Source organism: Mugil cephalus, chromosome 10 (genome assembly GCF_022458985.1).
Source record: "Mugil cephalus isolate CIBA_MC_2020 chromosome 10, CIBA_Mcephalus_1.1, whole genome shotgun sequence".
In the NCBI taxonomy this organism is placed as follows: domain Eukaryota; kingdom Metazoa; phylum Chordata; class Actinopteri; order Mugiliformes; family Mugilidae; genus Mugil; species Mugil cephalus.
In genome coordinates, this window is record NC_061779.1 from 27,572,206 (window position 1) to 27,591,263 (window position 19,058).

The window sequence follows — 19,058 nt, forward strand, 5'->3', positions numbered from 1 at the left end:
TCCAGTCTCTTTGCTAGAATTGTACACAGCATCTTTAAATCTGAATTTAAAAGGCTAATTGACCGCAAGTTTTCGCACTTATCATTCAGTTTTCCAGGTTTGGGAAGAAGTGTTATTGGGGCCCCTCTTGCAGTGGGTGTGAGTATCCCCTTTTGAGCAGATTCAGAAAACATTTCTAAAAGGGGTGCCTTTAATTTGGATGCAAACTTTTTATAAATATCAACAGTCAGACCATCTGGACATGCAGTCTTTCCAGATTTCATACTCATTATTGCCTCTGAGATTTCTTCCAGAGTCAAGTTAGCTCCCAGTCCTAAAGTTTCCTCTTCTTCTACATTAATATTGTTAAGAAAGGAGAAAAGGTTTGGGTCTAGTTTGCCTGGGTTTTATTCAGAACTATATAACCTTTCATAATAGACCTTAAAAGAGTTAAGCCTGTGTGCTCTTTCCACCCTAATTTCCCCCCAGAGCGGCGCTAGCTCCAGCACCTCCAGTATCCAGATCTCCAGGAATCCACAGACGTCTTCACCTTCCGCACCTTCAGGTAGATTAACAAACCGCACATTGGAGTGACACGAACAAGCTTCCAGGTCCAATACATTATCTTCCATGTCTTTATTTTTCCCCTCTAGATTTTTCACCTTCTCTTGGAGCACGGTCACGTTGTCTTCTGTTGTTGAGATTCTTGTCTCTGCCTGTGTGCTAGTCTGTAATGTCTCTCCTTACATTTTCAATCGACAGACAGGATGCGCTCAAATTTGGATGAGATCTCAGTCTTCAGGGTTTTAACAGCTGCCAGTACTATCGTCAAAGAGGTACTGGACTCTTGCTTGGCAGTGGTATCGTCTCCCCCTCGACTGTCTCTTGGGAGTATCACTAGCATTCCATGGCTAGCTTCCATGGCCTTGCTGTTAGCGGTAAGCTTGGCTTTGACAGTTGGCGTTGTAAACTTTAGGTTGGTTTGTTGCGTCCATCTGCGATTTGTTTGATTCACTGATATTTTCTTATGCTATGGTGTTGTAGTTGGGTTGAATGACGCATAGAATGTAACTTTTTAGAAAGGATTTAAAGGTTTGAGTAGCAGGGCAGTCTTACACATGTCTAGTCAGCAAACTGAAAGTCTATTGTTTGATTTTCATCAGAGAAAGTTTTTTTTTTATATATAGACTGAACAGATTTTTGTACTGTAAGTGATGTAAAAATGTGTAAATGTAGTAAATTCTGGAGAATGTTAACTCAATGGTGTGCATTAAAACATGAATCAAGTTGTGGAGTCAAACCCACCCTGGAGAAGAATCAGGGAAAATCCTCTTCAGTGAGGCTATCATATGACCGATCATGGCCTCAAGATCTTCAACACGCAAGACACTGAAAGACAGAGTCTGCCTGTCTGTCTCCAACACAATCTGCAAAGCATGCATAGAAGTAATTATGCTGTATATTGGTACCCTATGTCAAAAAAGCTTTTACATGATTTCAAACAGGGTTAAGAAAATATGTCTATACTAAAATTGTATAATAAAGAAAAAATATAAAAATATATATAAGCAGGTATGACTTTGATCATACTGACAATGTTGGTGTACCTCTGTGAGACTGTGAATGTTGATGGAGCAAATCTCCAGGTAGCTGAATGTGCTCTCCACCTGTGCATGTATACATGTAAATATTTGTGAACACACATGGTCACACCATATCCACAATATCTCTTGATGAACAGTGCCAAAGTCAGTCTAGATATTCTATAGCACATACTGTGATGTGAAAGATTGTTGGCATCTTTCCTGATTTTTTTGCGTGTTTTTCATGCTTAAATGTTTCAGATCATCAAACAAATTTAAATATTAGTCAAAGATAATGCAAGTAAACACAAAATGCAGTTTTTAGATGAAGGTTTTTATTATTAAGGAAAAACTAAATCCAAACCTTGATTGCCCCCTAAACCTAATAACTGGTTGGGCCCCTTAGCAGCAACAAGGGCAATCAACCATTTGTGATAACTTGCCATGAGTCTTTTACAGCACTGTGGAGGAATTTAGGCCCACTCATCTTTGCAGAATTGCTGTAATTCAGCCACATTGGAGGGTTTTCCAGCATGAACCACCTTTTAAAGATTCTCAATAGGATTCAGGTCAGGACTTTGACTAGTCCACTCCAAAGTCTACTTTTAATTTTCCTTTAGCCAGTCAGAGGTGGACTTGCTGGTCTGTTTTGGATCATTGTCCTGGTGCAGAACCCAAGTTCTCTTCAGCTTGAGGTCACCAACAGATGGCTGGACATTCTTCTTCAGGATTTCTGGGTAGAACGCATAGTTCCATTTATCACAGCAAGTCTTCCAGGTCCTGAATCAGCAAAACATCCCCAGACCATCATACTACCACCACCAGATTTTACTGCTGCTATCATGTTCTTTTTCTGAAATGTGGTGTTACTCCAGATGTAATGGGACACGCACACACAGTATTTTCCCAAAGGTCTGGGGATCATTAAGATGTTTCCTGGCAAAAGTGAGACGAGCCTTCATGTTCTTTTTGCTCACCAGTGGTTTTGGTAATCAGGCCTGGCTGTGGCTAGAGAAATTGAACTTAGGTGTAATAAACTACAGTTATGTTTAACAGGAGGGGCAAAGGCTTTTTTAGGGACATCTAGGTTTGCATTTTGTGTTTACTTGTGTTATCTGTCTAATATTTAAATTTGTTTGATGATTTGAAACATGTGTGACAAACATGGAAAAAAAAATAAGTAAATAAAGAGAGCTGGAAGGGGGGGCAACACTTTTTTCACACTTTTTACACCACTGTAACAGTCAAATGGATAGTAATGGTAATCTGATGGTAGTAATGGTAATCTAAAATGAAGATTTTAAAATTTTAATTGTGATTTACCCTGATAGGATGCTTGTTTATAATCAGGAAACCTCTCCATAGACTCAGTACCTAAGAGAGAAAGACATACTTTGAAAAAAGAGAAAATTAAGGCAGCGGATGTAACTGACAGACCCATAGAGATCCACCACATACATGACATTTCATTATGCAATTTTGTCCAGGCCAATGTTGACAACCCTTTGTCTAGATGTCTATCAGTTAACAAATGGCTGTTGCAACTGATTGCAAATTGATTCATAGAGGTGATTGTCAAAGGAAACAAAAGTCTAATATCTGGCTGAAGAGCCCTTTGATGGAATCACAGCATCAATAATTTGGTCCATGGACAGATTTAAAGTTGCAGCTTTATATACTTTTTATTATACTTTTGGATTCATCCTGCTGTGTCATCATCTGTTCCACTATACAGTACTGTGCAAATCAGCATCAGTTCTTCTAGGTACACTTGCACACAATTTTTAAAGGAACTTGGCTGGTAGGTTGTTCCAAACATCTCGGAGAACTAACCACAAGTCTTTTGTGGATGTATGCTTGCTCAATCCTGTCTCTTCATGTAATCCCAGACACACTTGATGATGTTGAGATCAGGGCAGGTCATTTAGATTCTTTCGCTTTTGCCTTCCAAACTGCCTTAATTCTTCATGGCATACTTTCAACAAGGTGTTGGAAATATTCCTCCCTTTGGTCCATACTAACATGATAGCATCACACAGTTGCTGCAGATTGGTCGGCTGCACATCTATGATGAGAATCTCCTGTTCCACCACATCCCAAAGGTGCTCTATTGGATTGAGATCTGGGGACTGGGGAAACCAGTTTGAGATGATATGAGCTTTGTGACATGGTACATTATCCTGCTGGAAGTAGCCATCAGAAAATGGGTACACTAAAGGGATGGACATGGTCAGCAGCAATACTCAGGTAGGCTGTGGCACTTAAATCATACTTAATTTGTACTAAGGGGTCCAAAGTGTGCCAAGAAAATATCCCCCACTCCATTATACCACCAGCAGCCTGAACCGCTGATACAAGGCAGGATGGATCCATGCTTTCATGTTGTTTGTGCCAAATTCCGATACTGTCATCCGAATGTGGCAACTTAAATCGAGACTCGTCAGACCAGGCAACATTTTTCCAATCTTCTATTGTCCAATTTTGGTGAGTCTGTGTGAACTGAAGTCTCAATTTCCTGTTCTTAGTTGACAGGAGTGGTCTTCTGCTATTTAGCCCATCCATCCTCTTCAGTGTTCAGAGCTGGTATTCTGCATTCCTTGGTTGAGTAGTTATTTGAGTTACTGTTGCCTTTCTATCATCTGGAACCAGTCTGCCCATTCTCCTCTGACCTCCCACATGAACAAGGCATTTTTGTCCACACAACGGCTGCTCACTGGATATTTTCTCTTAGAGACGGTTGTGCGTGAAAATCCCAGTAGATCAGCAGTTTCTGAAATACTCAGACCAGCTCGTCTGGCACCAACAACTATACCACGTTCAAAGTTACTTAAATCCCCTTTCTTCTCCTTTCTGATGCTAGGTTTGAATTTCAGCAACATGTTTAAATGCACTGAATTGTAGCCATGTGATTGGCTGATTAGTAATTTGTGTTAACAAGCAATTGAACAAGTGCACCTAATAAAGTGGCAAGTGAGTGTAGTTTTTCCTGCTGTTCTCTTCTCTCTGTCCTCAGTTCTCTGTTCAGTTTTTCCTTACCACCATTGTTTTCAGGCTTGCTCTGGAGGTTTCAAGCCATCTCGTAACAATTTTTATTATTGCAGCTATGCAGTGGGTTAAGTAAGTATTGAACACATCCCAATTTGTCATAGTAAACATATTTCTAAAGGTGCTATTGACATGAAATTTTCACCAGGTGTTGGTAACAACCCAAGTAATCCATACATAGAAAACAAATACGTTCAGAAATTAAGTTGTGCATAATAATGTAAAATAAAAAAGGGAAAAGGTACTGAACACACGCAGAAAGGGAGTGCAAATGCAGTGCAAATGAATATCAGCTGGTTCAGTCCAAACTGACGGCCTGTAAAAAAGTGTCTCATTACCAAGGTGTCACACAAGGAACATCTTATGATGGGTAAAAGCAAAGAACTCTCTCAAGACCTTCACAACCTTATTGTTGCAAAACATTCTGATGGCGTTGGTTACAGAAGGATGTCTAAACTTCTGAATGTTCCAGTGAGCACTGTTGGGGCCATAATCCAGAAGTGGAAAGAACATCATGCGACCATAAACCAGCCATAACCAGGCTCTCCTCACAAGAATTCTGACAGAGGAGTGAATAGAATTATCAGAAGACTTATCCAAGAGCCAAGGACCACTTGTGGAGAGCTTCAGAAAGACCTGGAATTGGCAGGTACATTTTTTTCAAAGAAAACAATAAGCATTGCACTCAAAAGCCATGACCTTTCTCACCACGCAAGACTCCATTTCTGAAGAAAGCCTGTATAATACTGGGAGAACACAGTCTGGTCAGATGAGAGCAAAATTGAACTCTTTGAATGCCATAATACACACCATGTTTGGAGGACAAAATGCACTGCACATCACCTCAAAAACACCATACCGGCAGTGAAGTTTGGAGGTGGGAACACCATAGTGTGGAGCTGTTTTTTTGAATATGGTACTGGCAAACTTCATATAACTGAAGGGAGGATGAATGGAAAAATGTACCGAGACACTCTTGAGAAAAATCTGCTGCCATCTACCAGATTGATGAAGATGAATCGAGGATGGACATTTCAGCAAGACAATGATCCCGAACACAGAGCCAAGGAAACTCTGAACCGGCTTCAAAGCTGCTTGAATGGCCTAGCCAATCACCTGACCTGAATCCAATAGAAAATCTATGGAAAGAACTAAAAATCAGAGTTCATAGAAGAGGCCCACGGAATGTGGATGGATGGATGGATGGATGGATGGATGGATGGATGGATGGATGGATGGATGGATGGATGGATGGATGGATGGATGGATGGATGGATGGATTCATCCCCGAAAGGAAATTAGGTCGTCATAGCAGTTCGGTATTGAATACAATAAAATACAATAAAATAAAATACTGAGGTAAAAATTAGAAGGACAAATAAAAACAAAAACACAGAATAAGACAAGGGCATTTAAAAAACGTAATATACATAGTTAGATAAGGTGTAGTGGCAAGATGATGGCAGTGGTAATTTTACTGTAACTAAAAAGTATATAATAGTATAGTATATAATATAATAATATATAATAATAATATAATGTATAATAATATCAGTATAATGACAGTATATAGTCCATGATTGCCAGCAGCTTTGCCAGCATAATGTCCACCACCTCCTCCAGGGTGACAAGTTTAGAGCCAACAACAGACTCTCTGATGAGTTTGTTCAGTCTGTTGGTGTCCTTTGCCTTGATGCCTGCACCCCAGGACACCACAGCAAAGAAGATGGTGCTCACCACAACAGACTGATAGAACATCTGCAGCATCTTGTTGCAGATGTTGAAGGACCTGAGCCTACTCAGGAAGTAAAGCCGACTCAGGCCCTTCTTGTAGACGGCTCCTGTGTTAATGGACCAGTCCAGTTTATTGTCCAGTGAGACCCCCAGGTCCTTGCATGCAGGCCAAAATCACACCTGGGCAATGCATGCGACTAGTTTCCCCATTAGTGTTGGGTCGTTCATGAATGATTCGTTCGAAAGAACGACCAAACGACTTTAGGGAATGGAACACACATTGTTTTACGTTTATAATTTGCATTGCCTGCATTGTACATTTAATCACCGTTACGATTTTAATGGTGGGGGTGTGGGTGGGAGACACATTGTTTTAATTTTATAAAACTTTTTTTATTATTAAACACAAATTGTTTAACAGTACACCCCAGATGTGATGCAAATTGTAATGTTAACGCCCACATTTTTTTTTCATTTATATTAATTTCCACAATTGAAAACCCACATTGTTTTATTTTTATAATTTGTTTAATTTCCACAATTATATTAACGGCCGTGGTGTGTGTGTGAGTGCCACGGCGCCCTTCACAATGGAAGGTTCTTGGCTTTCCACGCAAGCGCATGGAAGAGCAAGAGGTCCCCGAACAGAACTGTACCGCCAATGATAACTTGTGCAAATAGATGAAGTTTAATTTTGACGAAGTGATCCTGACAGAACTCAATTTCAAATTTTGACAGGTCAGTCCAGAGCACCAGCTGCCATTTCTTGTGCATAGCTGAGTTGCTTGACCTTGTTTCCATGTCAGAGGTATGGTGTTTTGGCTGCAACTTTTCCATGAAGACCACTTCTGGCCAGACTTTTCCAGACAGTAGATGGGTGTACCTGGGTCCCACTGGTTTCTGCTAGTTCTGATGTGATTGCACCGCTGGAAAAAACTTGATGTGTTTTTCATCCGCTGCACTAAGTTTTACTTTTCATTTTGTAAATTGACAAACATGATCAATCAGTATTTATATTTTTGAAAGCCTTCTTACTTAAGCCTTCTTACAGCATTTTCCACACCTCCCTAAAACTTTTGCCCAGTACTGTATGTGAGCCAGTTCTATAAGCAAGATAAGCAAATTTCAGACATGCTTAGTATTATTCAGATTTGAAAAGTTTGACTCTAAAGTGCAGATGAAAGAATGCAGACTCTATAATAGCTGTCTCTTCTGAGGAGGTACAATTAGGGCAATAGTCCAACCTGGCCGAAACATATGCCCATTAGCAGTGGACATTTGGTGAGTTCAACTTCCTGTCTCTGTTTCCAGAATGCAAATATAAGCTACTCTTTGCTATCATCAGTTTTTCCTTGACCCTCTTAGCTCCAGCTGATTCTACTGAAGATGACAGTCTCCTCAACAAGGATGTTGTAGTTCAGCCTGGTATTCCTTTTTAGCTCCTTGAGAGTCCCATTACTGCTAGAGTGCTAAATGGAAGACTATTTGCTCATGCCACACAATACACTACAACCATGACCCACATATTTTCTGGTAAACATTAAGAATTAACCCAGTTTTAAATCTTCACCTCATCTAACTCTTGTCTGATTCATCTTTGGTTAAAGCAACACCACCCCTATATTGGCTGGTCTGCAGTAGAGATCACTGGTTGGAACACATTTTGCCATTCAGCAGTTTTACCCTCAGTTCTGGCCACCCCAGATTTGTCATCCCTGCTGAATGTCATGATCCAGGTCCCTATTGTGTTGCCCTGTTTTCCAATCCCTAGAGTTTCTTATTTGTTTTATTTGTTCTGTGGGTCTGGGTGTGGCTCCATTGGCTGACTAATAAAATCAAGGGACTGTTTCTGTGTTCATCTGACCAGAGCACATTCCATTCTTTGCTTGTTTATTCACTGGAAATGCTCTAATGTTCTATTTGGACAACAAATACCTTTTCTGGGCAACATTTTTCATGCGGGTCAAATTTATATCTGTGCTTGTCAGCAATGAACTTTGACAACAACATCTTCATAAACTACACAAACATCGATGCTACTGTTGCATCTGCACTAGTTCCAATACTGTATGTAAAAGCTAGCAATTTGCTGTTTATTTTACTACATGCAATGTATTTAACATTAGAAAGAAGTTCATGATAATTGTATAAGGAAATATATTTACTACTCACCACAAACCTGTTGACTGATCTCACACATTGTTGACTTGAAGGGTTCAGTATAACAGGCAACACCAGGCAAACTCTGTGGGGCTTCAGCAGCTCAGAGATCTGATCTACTTACAGGGTCACAAACATAAACAGGTGCTATTACATCTGTACTTCAGTCTTTCCATACAACATACAGACAACAGTACACTAAAGAGTGATTTTTTTTGTAAGAAACTTGCTGGATTTTGTATTACCAGAGTAGCAGACTTTTAATGTGCTGTCCTTAGATCAGAACATTAATGCCACATTTACATTTGAGGTAAAAGAGTGTCATGGTCCTGCCGTTCCCTGTGCTTCCAGTTCCTTGTTTTTGTTCTCTCCCTGTTTTCTCTCCTTGTCACCTTCATTAGGCGGGAGTTGGTGGGAGTACCTGACCCAGCCCCAGCTAATCCTAATAAAGTGCATTTTAAAAGGATTGCTGTGGCTACCCTCCAGCGCCAGGTAATTCCGCTTCACTCTGTCTGTGCCAGAGCTAAGGCTTCACCTACCGTAAGATAATGAAACTTTTTATCAAGAGCTTATTTTTCACTTTTCGTGTTTTTCCCTCTCTTAGTGCCTCCCCTGAAGAGCCAATCTTCTACCCAGGCAGCCATTTTGAGTTTTTTTTTTCTTCTTTTTTTTCAGAACACAATGTACAACTGCGCCAATGGTGTAATGGATTCAAGGCAAGCTTCCCTACCGGCGCTCCCTGGTCTGTGGCCATATATCGGGTCCATCTCCTCATACATCCCATTTCGGGACCTTTCGATCAGCACCACTCGTATTGTCGTAAGTTTCTCCTTCATTTGTTTCACCGTGCTGATAAAGGAAAGTTTGGCCACCTCCGCCGCGATCCGCTGGAAAAACTTGTCACTCCGAGTCCAACTCCTGCCGTATATCGCTTCTCCATTTTCTGACCAATCGGTAGTAAGCAGCGTTATACGTCACATTTCGGCCCCAATTCGCCTACTTCGGACCGACCACAGAGGAGGTACTAAAAAGTACCCAGAAATGTATCAGAATTACTTTATTGATCCCAGGTGGAAATTACTTTTTGTTACAGCAGTTCCTACCCAAAATGTACCAGTGTTAAGAACAAAGAGCAATGTAGGCAATAAGAATAAGTAAGAGATTGTAAAGAATATAAGATACATACACATGTACCAATTTGTACAAGTGTAAGTGAACCTATGATCCGAGTTGTTGCTCTACAGTGACATTGAATATGGGGTACTGCACAGCAGGGTGGAATCAGTCTGGTGCTGAAAGAACTCCTATGTCTGACCAGCACGTCATGGAGTGGGTTTGACTCATTGTCCATGATGGCTTTCACCTTGTATAGCATTCTCCTGTCTGACACCACTATCAGAGGGTCCAGCTTCACTCCCACAACGTCACTGGCCTTGTGTCAGTGTTCTTTCCCCAGTCCCAGTCTATTGTCAATGTGAGCCCCCAGATACTTATAATCCTCCACTATGTCCACATTGACCTCCTGGATGGAAACAGGGGTCACCGGCACCTTGATCCTCCTCATGTCCACCACCTAGTCTAAGTCTAATATCATGGCCTTCCATTCCCTGTGCTTCCAGTTCCTTGTTTTTGTTCTCTCCCTCTGTTTTCTCTCCCTGTCTCCCTTCATTAGGCCCACCTGGGCAGGAGACTGGTGGGAGCATCTGACCAGTCTTCCTTAGCTGGTTCCAGCCTCCGGACCTTTCTCAAAGGCATGCTGCTTCAGCCCCACCACCTCATCCCAGTCTGTGTGCTGGTGGACAGCGAGGCTGATGAAAGTTTAATTGATTCAGTTTTTGTCCAGAAACATGAACTTCCCCTGCGGGAATTGGAAGTGCCCAAAGAGGTGCTAGCCATTGATGGTCAACGATTAACACTGGTCACTCACAAAATTGAACCACTCAAACTGCTACTTTCTGGTAATCATCAAGAGCACACCGAGCTGTATGCCATTTCTTCCCCTGCAACTCAGGTGGTGTTGGGACTACCCTGGTTTAAGACCCATAATCCACATATTAACTGGGGATTGTTGACCATACGGGAATGGAGTCACTCCTGCCACGCCCACGCCCGATCAGCGATCCCTGGCTCGAAGGCCAGGCCCCCAACTACACCTGAACAGATCAGTTCAGCCACGATCTCCAGGAGGTTTTCAGTAAGGACCAGGGGCCTCATGTACAAAGACTTGCGTGGATTTCCTACTAAAGAGGGAACACATGTTTGAGTACCAAACCCTTCCTTGTACATGGCCCTGTTTCTTCTTCTTCTTGTTTAATGGCGTTTGGCAAACAACTGTTAGGGGCATTACCGCCACCATGTGGACTAGAGTGTGAAGCGGGACAGTTTACAAATTTATATTAAATTCTAGCGATAATGTCGGTGCTTTACAAAAACCTAAAAATATCCACATACACCACACCCCCCATTTAAATACGCAAATCATGAAGACTGAAGTGGTTATACATTAATGATTGATTCAATGATTTCATCCGTCTAAACGGGTGAATAGTTCAGCGGTATCCCCACTTTGCTCTCAAACGTCTGACCAAACTTTAATTTATAGCACATCCTTCATAATTCTTCAGTGACAAGAAATCACAGATGCCGATTCACACTGGATTAGTTTTTATCTCAGGACCTCTGTGTTACTAGAATTATATTCCGTGCAATTATGACTTTCGCACGGGATTAAGATCACAGATGTCCTCTTACTACATTTTACTGGTGATCCAACATGCGTGTGAGGTTGTCATTGATGTTGGGTCAGAATCAGAAAAGGGCGCACACGTTAAACTGAAAAAGAAGTGGTCCGATACCAAGGTGGATATGAAGCGGGGGAAGGCTGCCTACCCCTTCTGCCAATACAGTATTATGACAGTGTCCCAGCTGTCATACATAGTTTATGTAGTGGAACTAATGTTGCCACAGCAACAGTAACATTGTAACATAGAGCAGTTAATGTATTGTTGCCTGGGTAATGAAGATGCTTTTCTTACGCCGGTTTGTTTAGATGTTTACGCTGTCATTAAAGTAAATATAAACGGATAAAGCGGACCCTTGATCATTTTACACCAGCATCACCTCCAAGTGCTGCCAAATGATCAACATCAGTACAACATCATGCACATGTGCGCAGCCGATGAAGTCGGCGTGAGGCACTACACATTTCCACAGTCATTTCACTGTTGATGCGTCTGACTCTGCAGTGAGGAAGAACTTATGCCACACATTTTGGCATACGCACCCTTTGAACGCGAGGCCACGCACATTTCCATCGCCATTTCACTCTTGATACATCTGAATTTTACAGTGAAAAATACCGCACACCACATTTTTGAGCGCACGCACACTTTGTACATGAGGCCCTGGTACCTTCCTCCTCGCCGCCCTTACGACTGCTCCATAGACCTCCTTCCGGGTTTGCCTCTCTCATCCAAGTGTTTCTACAACCTTAGCAAACCCGAGAAGGAAGCTATGGAAAAGTACATTTCTATTCTATTCTATTCTATTCTATTCTATTCTATTCTATTCTATTCTATCACTGGACTCTGGACTTATTTGGTCCTCTTCTTCTCCAGTGGGTGCTGGTTTCTTTTTCTTCGCCCTTGTATCGAATACACAGGACTAAATGATCAAGAACAAATACCCACTTCCAATGTCTTGTGTGATCTGCTTAATAAACACGTGTCTGTCTACCTAAACAATATATTGGTATTCTCCCGCACCCCGGAAGCATGTGGAACACGTCTGAGAGATACTCCAGCATCTACTGGAAAACAGGCTGTTTGTTACAGCAGAGAAATGTAAATTCCATGTAACCAAAACCAGCTTTTTGGGGTAGGGCACGTAATTGAGAAGGGGCAGTGTACAGGAGGAGCCAAACATCGCCGGACAGACCCGAGTAGATTCAAGAGTGTTTATTGTCATTATGAAAACATAATGAATTTTTACAGAGACCACGGCTTAAAGGCACACATAAATACGCAAACGTTAAAATAACACTTGTAGAATAGAAAAACCACCCTTAAAGTAAAAAAAGTAAATATATGTACAAGAAAATGCAAACATTGTCACAGTGAGCATAAAGTGCAGCTCAGTGCAAGTTCCAGTGTGTGAAATGTGTGTGTCCTGAGGACTGATGGTCTGTCAGCAGGGGTGAGTGTGTGTGGCTGGCAGTGGGAGGGTGCATGTGTGAGAGTTCTGTAGGGGGGTGGGGTGTGAGTGTTTCACTAGGGGGGGAGTGATTGCTTTAACAGCTCTGGGGAAGAAGCTGTCCCTTAGTCTGTTTGTTCTTGTTTTAATGTTCCTGTACCTATTTCCTGATGGAAGGGGTACAAACAATGTGTTGCCTGGGTGAGTGGGATCTGTTGCAATGTGTCTAGCCCTCCTCTGAACTCGGTCAGCATAGACTGAGTCCAGATCTGGTAGACAGCATCCCACAATCCCCTGCGCTGTCCTCACCAGCCGGGCTAAGTCCTTTCTTTCCTGTGCTGTGCAACTGCTGTACCATAATGTCACAATGAGACACAGGATGCTCTTAGTTGTGGCCCTGTAAAAGTTTATGAGCAGCTGAGTGGAGAGTCCAGTCTGTTTCAGCTTTCTAAGAAAAAAGAGCCAAAATAAATAAATAAATAAATAAATAGTGTGTGAAGAGGGCCTTGCTGAGTACACAGCCTTGTGGCGTGCCAGTGCTGAGGATCAGTGAGGCAGATATGGACTTCCCTATCCTCACCGGCAGAGCGATGACGATAGTCCAAGGTTGTGGAGCTTCAGGGCCAGCATGTCCAGGAAAACAGTATTAAAGGCTAAACTGAAGTCCACAAATTGCATCCTAACATAAGTGTTAAGATGCTGCAGGTGAGTCAGGGCTGTGTGAAGTGCTATCAAAGCAGCATACTCCGTAGAACGGTTCTTCCTGTAGACAAACTGTAGGCTGTCCAGGCCAGCAGGGATGGCGTCCTTGATGTGCTTTAGGAGGATCCTTCTCAAAGCACTTCATAATGACTGGGGTCAGAGCGACAGGGCGGTAATCATTGAGGTAGGTGATAGTTGTTTTTTTGCGTACAGGCACAATGATGGAGGACTTCAGGCAGACGGGGGCCATGGAAAGCTGCAGGGACAGAATGGAAATGTCCAGTTGCATCCCAGGCTTTTAGCAGGGCCCCAAACTGTGCTGTTCATCCATGGCTTCTGGTTGGGAAAAACTGTGAGCAGTCCCGAGAGAACACGCGGACGATAGGCAGTTAAGCCATTACCACACCAGAGGAGTGCTACACATCTCGCCTGCGGATGTGATGGTGTTAAGCAGAACAATGTCATATCTGCATGTCATCACCTTGTGTTCGTGTATATTGGCTGTTTCTGTTTATGCTGTTTTCTGATGTACGTACTGAGGATCATGACTGGCCGCCTTGTGATGATACGTACTCTCGACAACAGACTTGTTTACATTGGTTATATTACTACAGACAGGCTAATGTGTTCACCTTTGTTTATAATTGTGTTTTTAACGTATGATACTGTTTTGATTGTGTGGTTAGTAACAAGGATGGCAGTTAAATCTGACGATATTTAGGCTGATTACAGTCACAGTGTATTACCTTGTAAAGATGTGGTCGGATGCGCTCTCGTATGGCCATTCCCGAATATTATTATGACCTCAGATGTTTCTCTGTGACGCTTGTGGCCAGAATGTGTACCCCAGCATCCAAAATATATTGTATAGGCAGCTTAGCCCAGACCCTGTGAAGGTTCAGGCAGTTGTAGATTGGCTAATTCTCGCAACACGTAAGCAGCCGCAATGTTTCCTTGGTTTGGCCAACTTTTATCAGTGATTCATTAAAAACTATAGTAAAGTGGCTGCTCCCCTTACTCAGCTCACCTCCATTAAGATCACATATGTATGGGCCCCGGAGGCAGAGAAGCATTTGAACACCTCAAGTCTAAGTTTATCAATGCACCTGTGCCTGTCCACCCAGATCCAGAGAGACAATTCATCGTGGAGGTCGATGCTTCAGACACTGGAGTAGGGTCCTCTCCCAGCGCCTCCCTGTGGACAACAAGCTTCACCCCTGTGCATTCTTCTCTCATTGACTCTCCCCTGCTGAGAGGAATTATGACATTGGTGGATGTAACAGGAGGTTCAGGAGGCCCTTCGACACCATCCTGGCCCAGACAATTGCCTGCCCAGAGATTTATTCGCCGCCCCTCCAGCAAGACCCTCGGTACTACAGTGGGGACACTCCTCCAAGATTGCTTGCCACCCCGGTGCTCAGCGGTTGATATTACTGATTAAGCAACAGTTGTGGTGGCCTTCCGTGTCCGCTGACATCCGAGAGTTCTATGCCGCCTGTTGACTTTTTCACAGGCCTTCCTCCTTCTAAAGGTATTACCACTATACTCACCATTGTAGACCGGTTCTCTAAGGTGGTGCATCTGGTTCCCCTTCCCAAACTCCCGTCCACCTTAGAGACTGCCAACCTCCTGCTCCAACATGTGTTTTGCCTCCACAGCGTCCCAAAGACCGGGATCCGCAATTCTCATCCCAGGTTGGAGGTCCTTACAGGTCCTTGTTTTTGTTCTCTCCCTCTGTTTTCTCTCTCTGTCACCTTCATTAGGCTCACCTGGGCAGGAGACTGGTGGGAGGGTTGCTGTGGCTTTCCTCAAGTGCCAGATAATTCTGTGCCAGAACTAAGGCTTCGCCTACAGTAAGATAGTGAAACTTTTCGTCAAGAGCTCATTTTTCCCTCTCTTAGTGCCTCCTGAAGAGCTGATCTTCTGTGTTTTTTTTCTACCCTGGAGTTTCCAGCGCCTTTTGTTCTCCCGTTTGCCCTTTCTGTTTTTTGTATGCTTTGCTATACTTTTTGTATTAAATGTGTTCTTATTAACTATGCTCGTTAATCCTGGTATCTCGCATTCTGGGTCTGACCTCCAGCAGAAACAGCCTTCACAAAGATCAGTTTTTTCATTGACATCTGCATATTGTAGGACATTTCTCAGAGTAATGTAGGATGGAACCCACATTATATATATATACATATATACATATATATACATACATACATATATATACATATATACATATACATATATACATATATACATATATATATATATATATATATATATATATACACACACACATATATACATTTTTTTTCACAATGATGAAAAAAAGGTCAACGTGACGATGGTCTACAGAATAATTTAAGTCAGCAAGACTTGCCTCGGTGACTTAATAAAAAAAACTGACTTAATAATGCCAGAGAAAAGTAATTTGTGTTTCATTTTACGTAATTTTAGTTTTTTCAAAACTTGTTATACGATATTAATCAAATTATTCATTTTAAGATTAGTTAACTCAAAACTGAAGCAGCCACATGGATGAGTGGTGAAACATCTTCTCAAAACTCAATTCAGTTGCCTTTTTAAACGCCTTTTCAGATATACTGTGACCTGGATGACTGAGAACCTTCAGACATAAGAAAGGTGGGGTTTTATATTGCGTCTAACCTAAACAGATTTATATGGATTTAATTTTCGCATTTGAACTGCCCATACCATAAAAATGGCCTCAAAACAGGTCATCTGTCACCAGTGTCAAAGATTCAGTGTGTGATCTAGTATTTTAACAGGAAAGTCAGCTTTCCTTCTCTTGTTCTTTATAAATTCTCTCAGGCATTTTTAAATCTTGAAGAAATAACAATATAAAAGTATCCTCTGGACATACTCTATAACCCTCAGTCTGACTCAACTTTAAAAGATTCCTTTGCTCTTTGTGGCTTTACCAGCATTTACTCTGTGATATCATGCATGTTTCAAAAACATTTCCGCAAAAGAATGAAAATGTCAAATGCTTTCATTTGTTTTTGGTATTGAAATGGTCATATTTCGGAATATATGCAATTTCCTCATGTTTTAGAGTATAGACTATGATAAAAATCTTCCTTGAATATTTGGTCTTTGTTCACTGATACATACAGGATGGCAGAAACTCATGATAATATATGACTGTTAAACTGTAAGTCCTGTAAGCAATTGTATAAAGTTATTAAGTTCATGGAAGTAGTATTAATTACATGGCTTTTGAATTAGACTGCATCAGTTTAAATCATGTGGAGATAAATACAGGGAGACGTGATGCAAGATGTTTTATTTGAGCTAATACATTTGGCCCTTTCAGCTACATTTAACTGCTCTATCTGCATATGTTTAAACTACCAATATAAAAAAGCACACATATTCATCTTACCTTGCAGGATCGGAGAAACAGTGTCCATACTGTAGACTTTATGTAGAAAATATTCAAATGAATGAAAACATGTCATAAATGTCAAGTTTAACATGGACTGTATGAAAAAAGAAATAACAGAGAGTAAATGGACGTTGATATCTAATTATCAGCACGTACATCCAAACTGAAAAAATACTGATCCTCTGCATCAATACTCTAGTTAAGGGTTGATAGAAGAGTATGGGAGGAAAATGTCAGCTTGTAGCAGTAGAAAAGACAAAATGCAGGGTGAAGATATGCATACAAACTTCCACAACCCAGTTTCTTTCTTATAGAAGCACGTCTAAGTTACTTTCTTTTTCCATCAAGTATTTGTGCACACAACGTCACACTTTTTTTTTGTCAACTCCGACACACATCCTGTGCCATGTTCTGAGTCACTAACTATTACAGTGAACATTGAGCAGGCAGGAACCTAACCTCACACAGTAAACCACAGGATATCTGCAATTTCACAAAATCCCGCATCAATCTGTAGACTTTAAGGCATTTATTTAGAATGCTTGAAGTGTTTCGAGTGAAGAAGAAACAATGATGGGAAAATAGTTTCAAGAACTTTAAATCACCCAATCAATTTTTTCATTAACTGGCAGAGACATCAGGGTGTGGGGAATGTACAACTACTAGAAAGCTGCTTTACCAACTGGAGACACCAATTCCTCTGTTAGATATTGTAACAAAGTCCTCCATTTAATATTATAGTTGAATGGCCCCCAGTGCTGTATTATATACACATTACAGATACTGTTTTTATAATGTCGTTACACATTAACTCACTGCTAAACAGAAGCATACAGCAGCCATGGGCCCATTGTGGTGATTTTATTTTTTTCATCAGCTATATAGTGTCTCATCTTAAAAAAACGACATGACAACATTTTCACTTGTTTTGTTGGTTTCAAAAAAAGGACTATCTCAAACCAGTTAAACATTCTTCAAGCTAAACAAACAAGAAATTTGCTAAAATTTTTGCTGCGCTACACACAAAGTCTTTTACTACAGTTAAATGTAGTAAAAGAAGGAAACTTTTGTTTTCAGTTAGCAGCAACTTAACACAGATCCCATTTGGCTAAAAGCAATCCATAAACAGTAAGATGAGAATCTACAAACAGGGGTCAACCTACTCACCAACCCACAACTCATCTTGCAGAATCTACAGAAGCTGAAAACCTCTAAAAACAGATTTCTTACAGACAGCACTGGCTGGCTGTGGTTGGCACTGCTACCTAGCATGACCACACCAATCACTGTTGTTAGGCTGGAGTGGTAATGGGGGCATTCATTCATTCATCCTGACAGGGCAGTGAATGTCAGATGAATGGTTTTGTGTCAAATTTACAGCTTTGTCTGCCCCACACCTCCCTTGAAATGTAACCAGAAGTTGCGATAGGCCACTGTTGCAATTAGTCTAAAATGCATTTCTTCATTCATGTCTCAAAGTAGCCAGACAGGGGCAAAATGCTACTCATTTGGCCCCAACACACCACCTCTCAGATCTTTTTTTGTTGTTGTTTTGTGCATTGAAATTATTTCAGTTTCAGTAAAAGTAACAGTTCTATAACATTTATTCATTTTACCTCCAGCATAAGACACTTTCTTCCAATCACTGTTGTTTGAAGCACACAGAAAAACTCAACATAGCTGACTAGCTGTGGTCTAGTGTTTAGCAGCCTAAATACAGAGCATTATTGACACACCAGTGCACAAATATGAATGCTTACACTTGTCCACTATGGCTTAGACTCTGCATAGATCCCTGGTGGGAGTATAAACCAAGCTTGACACTGACCAACCCAACCTGTGTCAGCCCAGCTAACAGGAAGCTTACAGAAACTGCCTTTCCTCCAAAGCAATACTAAAAAGGAATAATACATGATTTGTTACTAGATACTATTTACCTGCGGTTCATGTTTTAGATAGTACCAAAATCTCAATCAAAGGCCAGAAATCATAATTATAAAACAGCATCTAAGTAGACACAAAACAGCTATAAACATATATAGTCAGAAAAAGGTTAGTGGTTAAAAAACATCCATTCATTTGATTGGGTGTGGTAAATCTATGGAGGGAAATAATGATGGTGAGGTTGTATTAAACCACCTTTGCAGCTTTTGTGTGTCAAGAATGGCATTAACTTATTTATCCAATTCAGTTCAATTTCTCTTTCAATATACATATTTCCAAATCAGTTATTTAAAAACAGATTTAAAAAAAATGAAGAATGG

General features: G+C 41.1%; 1 protein-coding gene across 3 annotated transcripts in view; it reads right to left on the reverse strand.

Annotated features, from left to right (window-relative positions):
- carmil2 (capping protein regulator and myosin 1 linker 2) overlaps positions 1–19,016 on the reverse strand; it is a 110,556-nt gene extending 91,540 nt beyond the window's left edge. For all 3 annotated transcript variants that reach the window (XM_047596293.1, XM_047596292.1, XM_047596295.1), the window contains exons 1-5: positions 16,792–19,016; positions 8,514–8,617; positions 2,886–2,936; positions 1,587–1,646; positions 1,285–1,406 (exon numbers count right to left, since the gene is read on the reverse strand). In XM_047596293.1, the coding sequence (XP_047452249.1) occupies positions 1,285–1,406; positions 1,587–1,646; positions 2,886–2,936; positions 8,514–8,617; positions 16,792–16,885 (431 nt within the window). In that variant the 5' untranslated portion in view covers positions 16,886–19,016. The remainder of the gene's footprint in view (positions 1–1,284; positions 1,407–1,586; positions 1,647–2,885; positions 2,937–8,513; positions 8,618–16,791) is intronic.
- Positions 19,017–19,058: the final 42 nt, after the last annotated feature.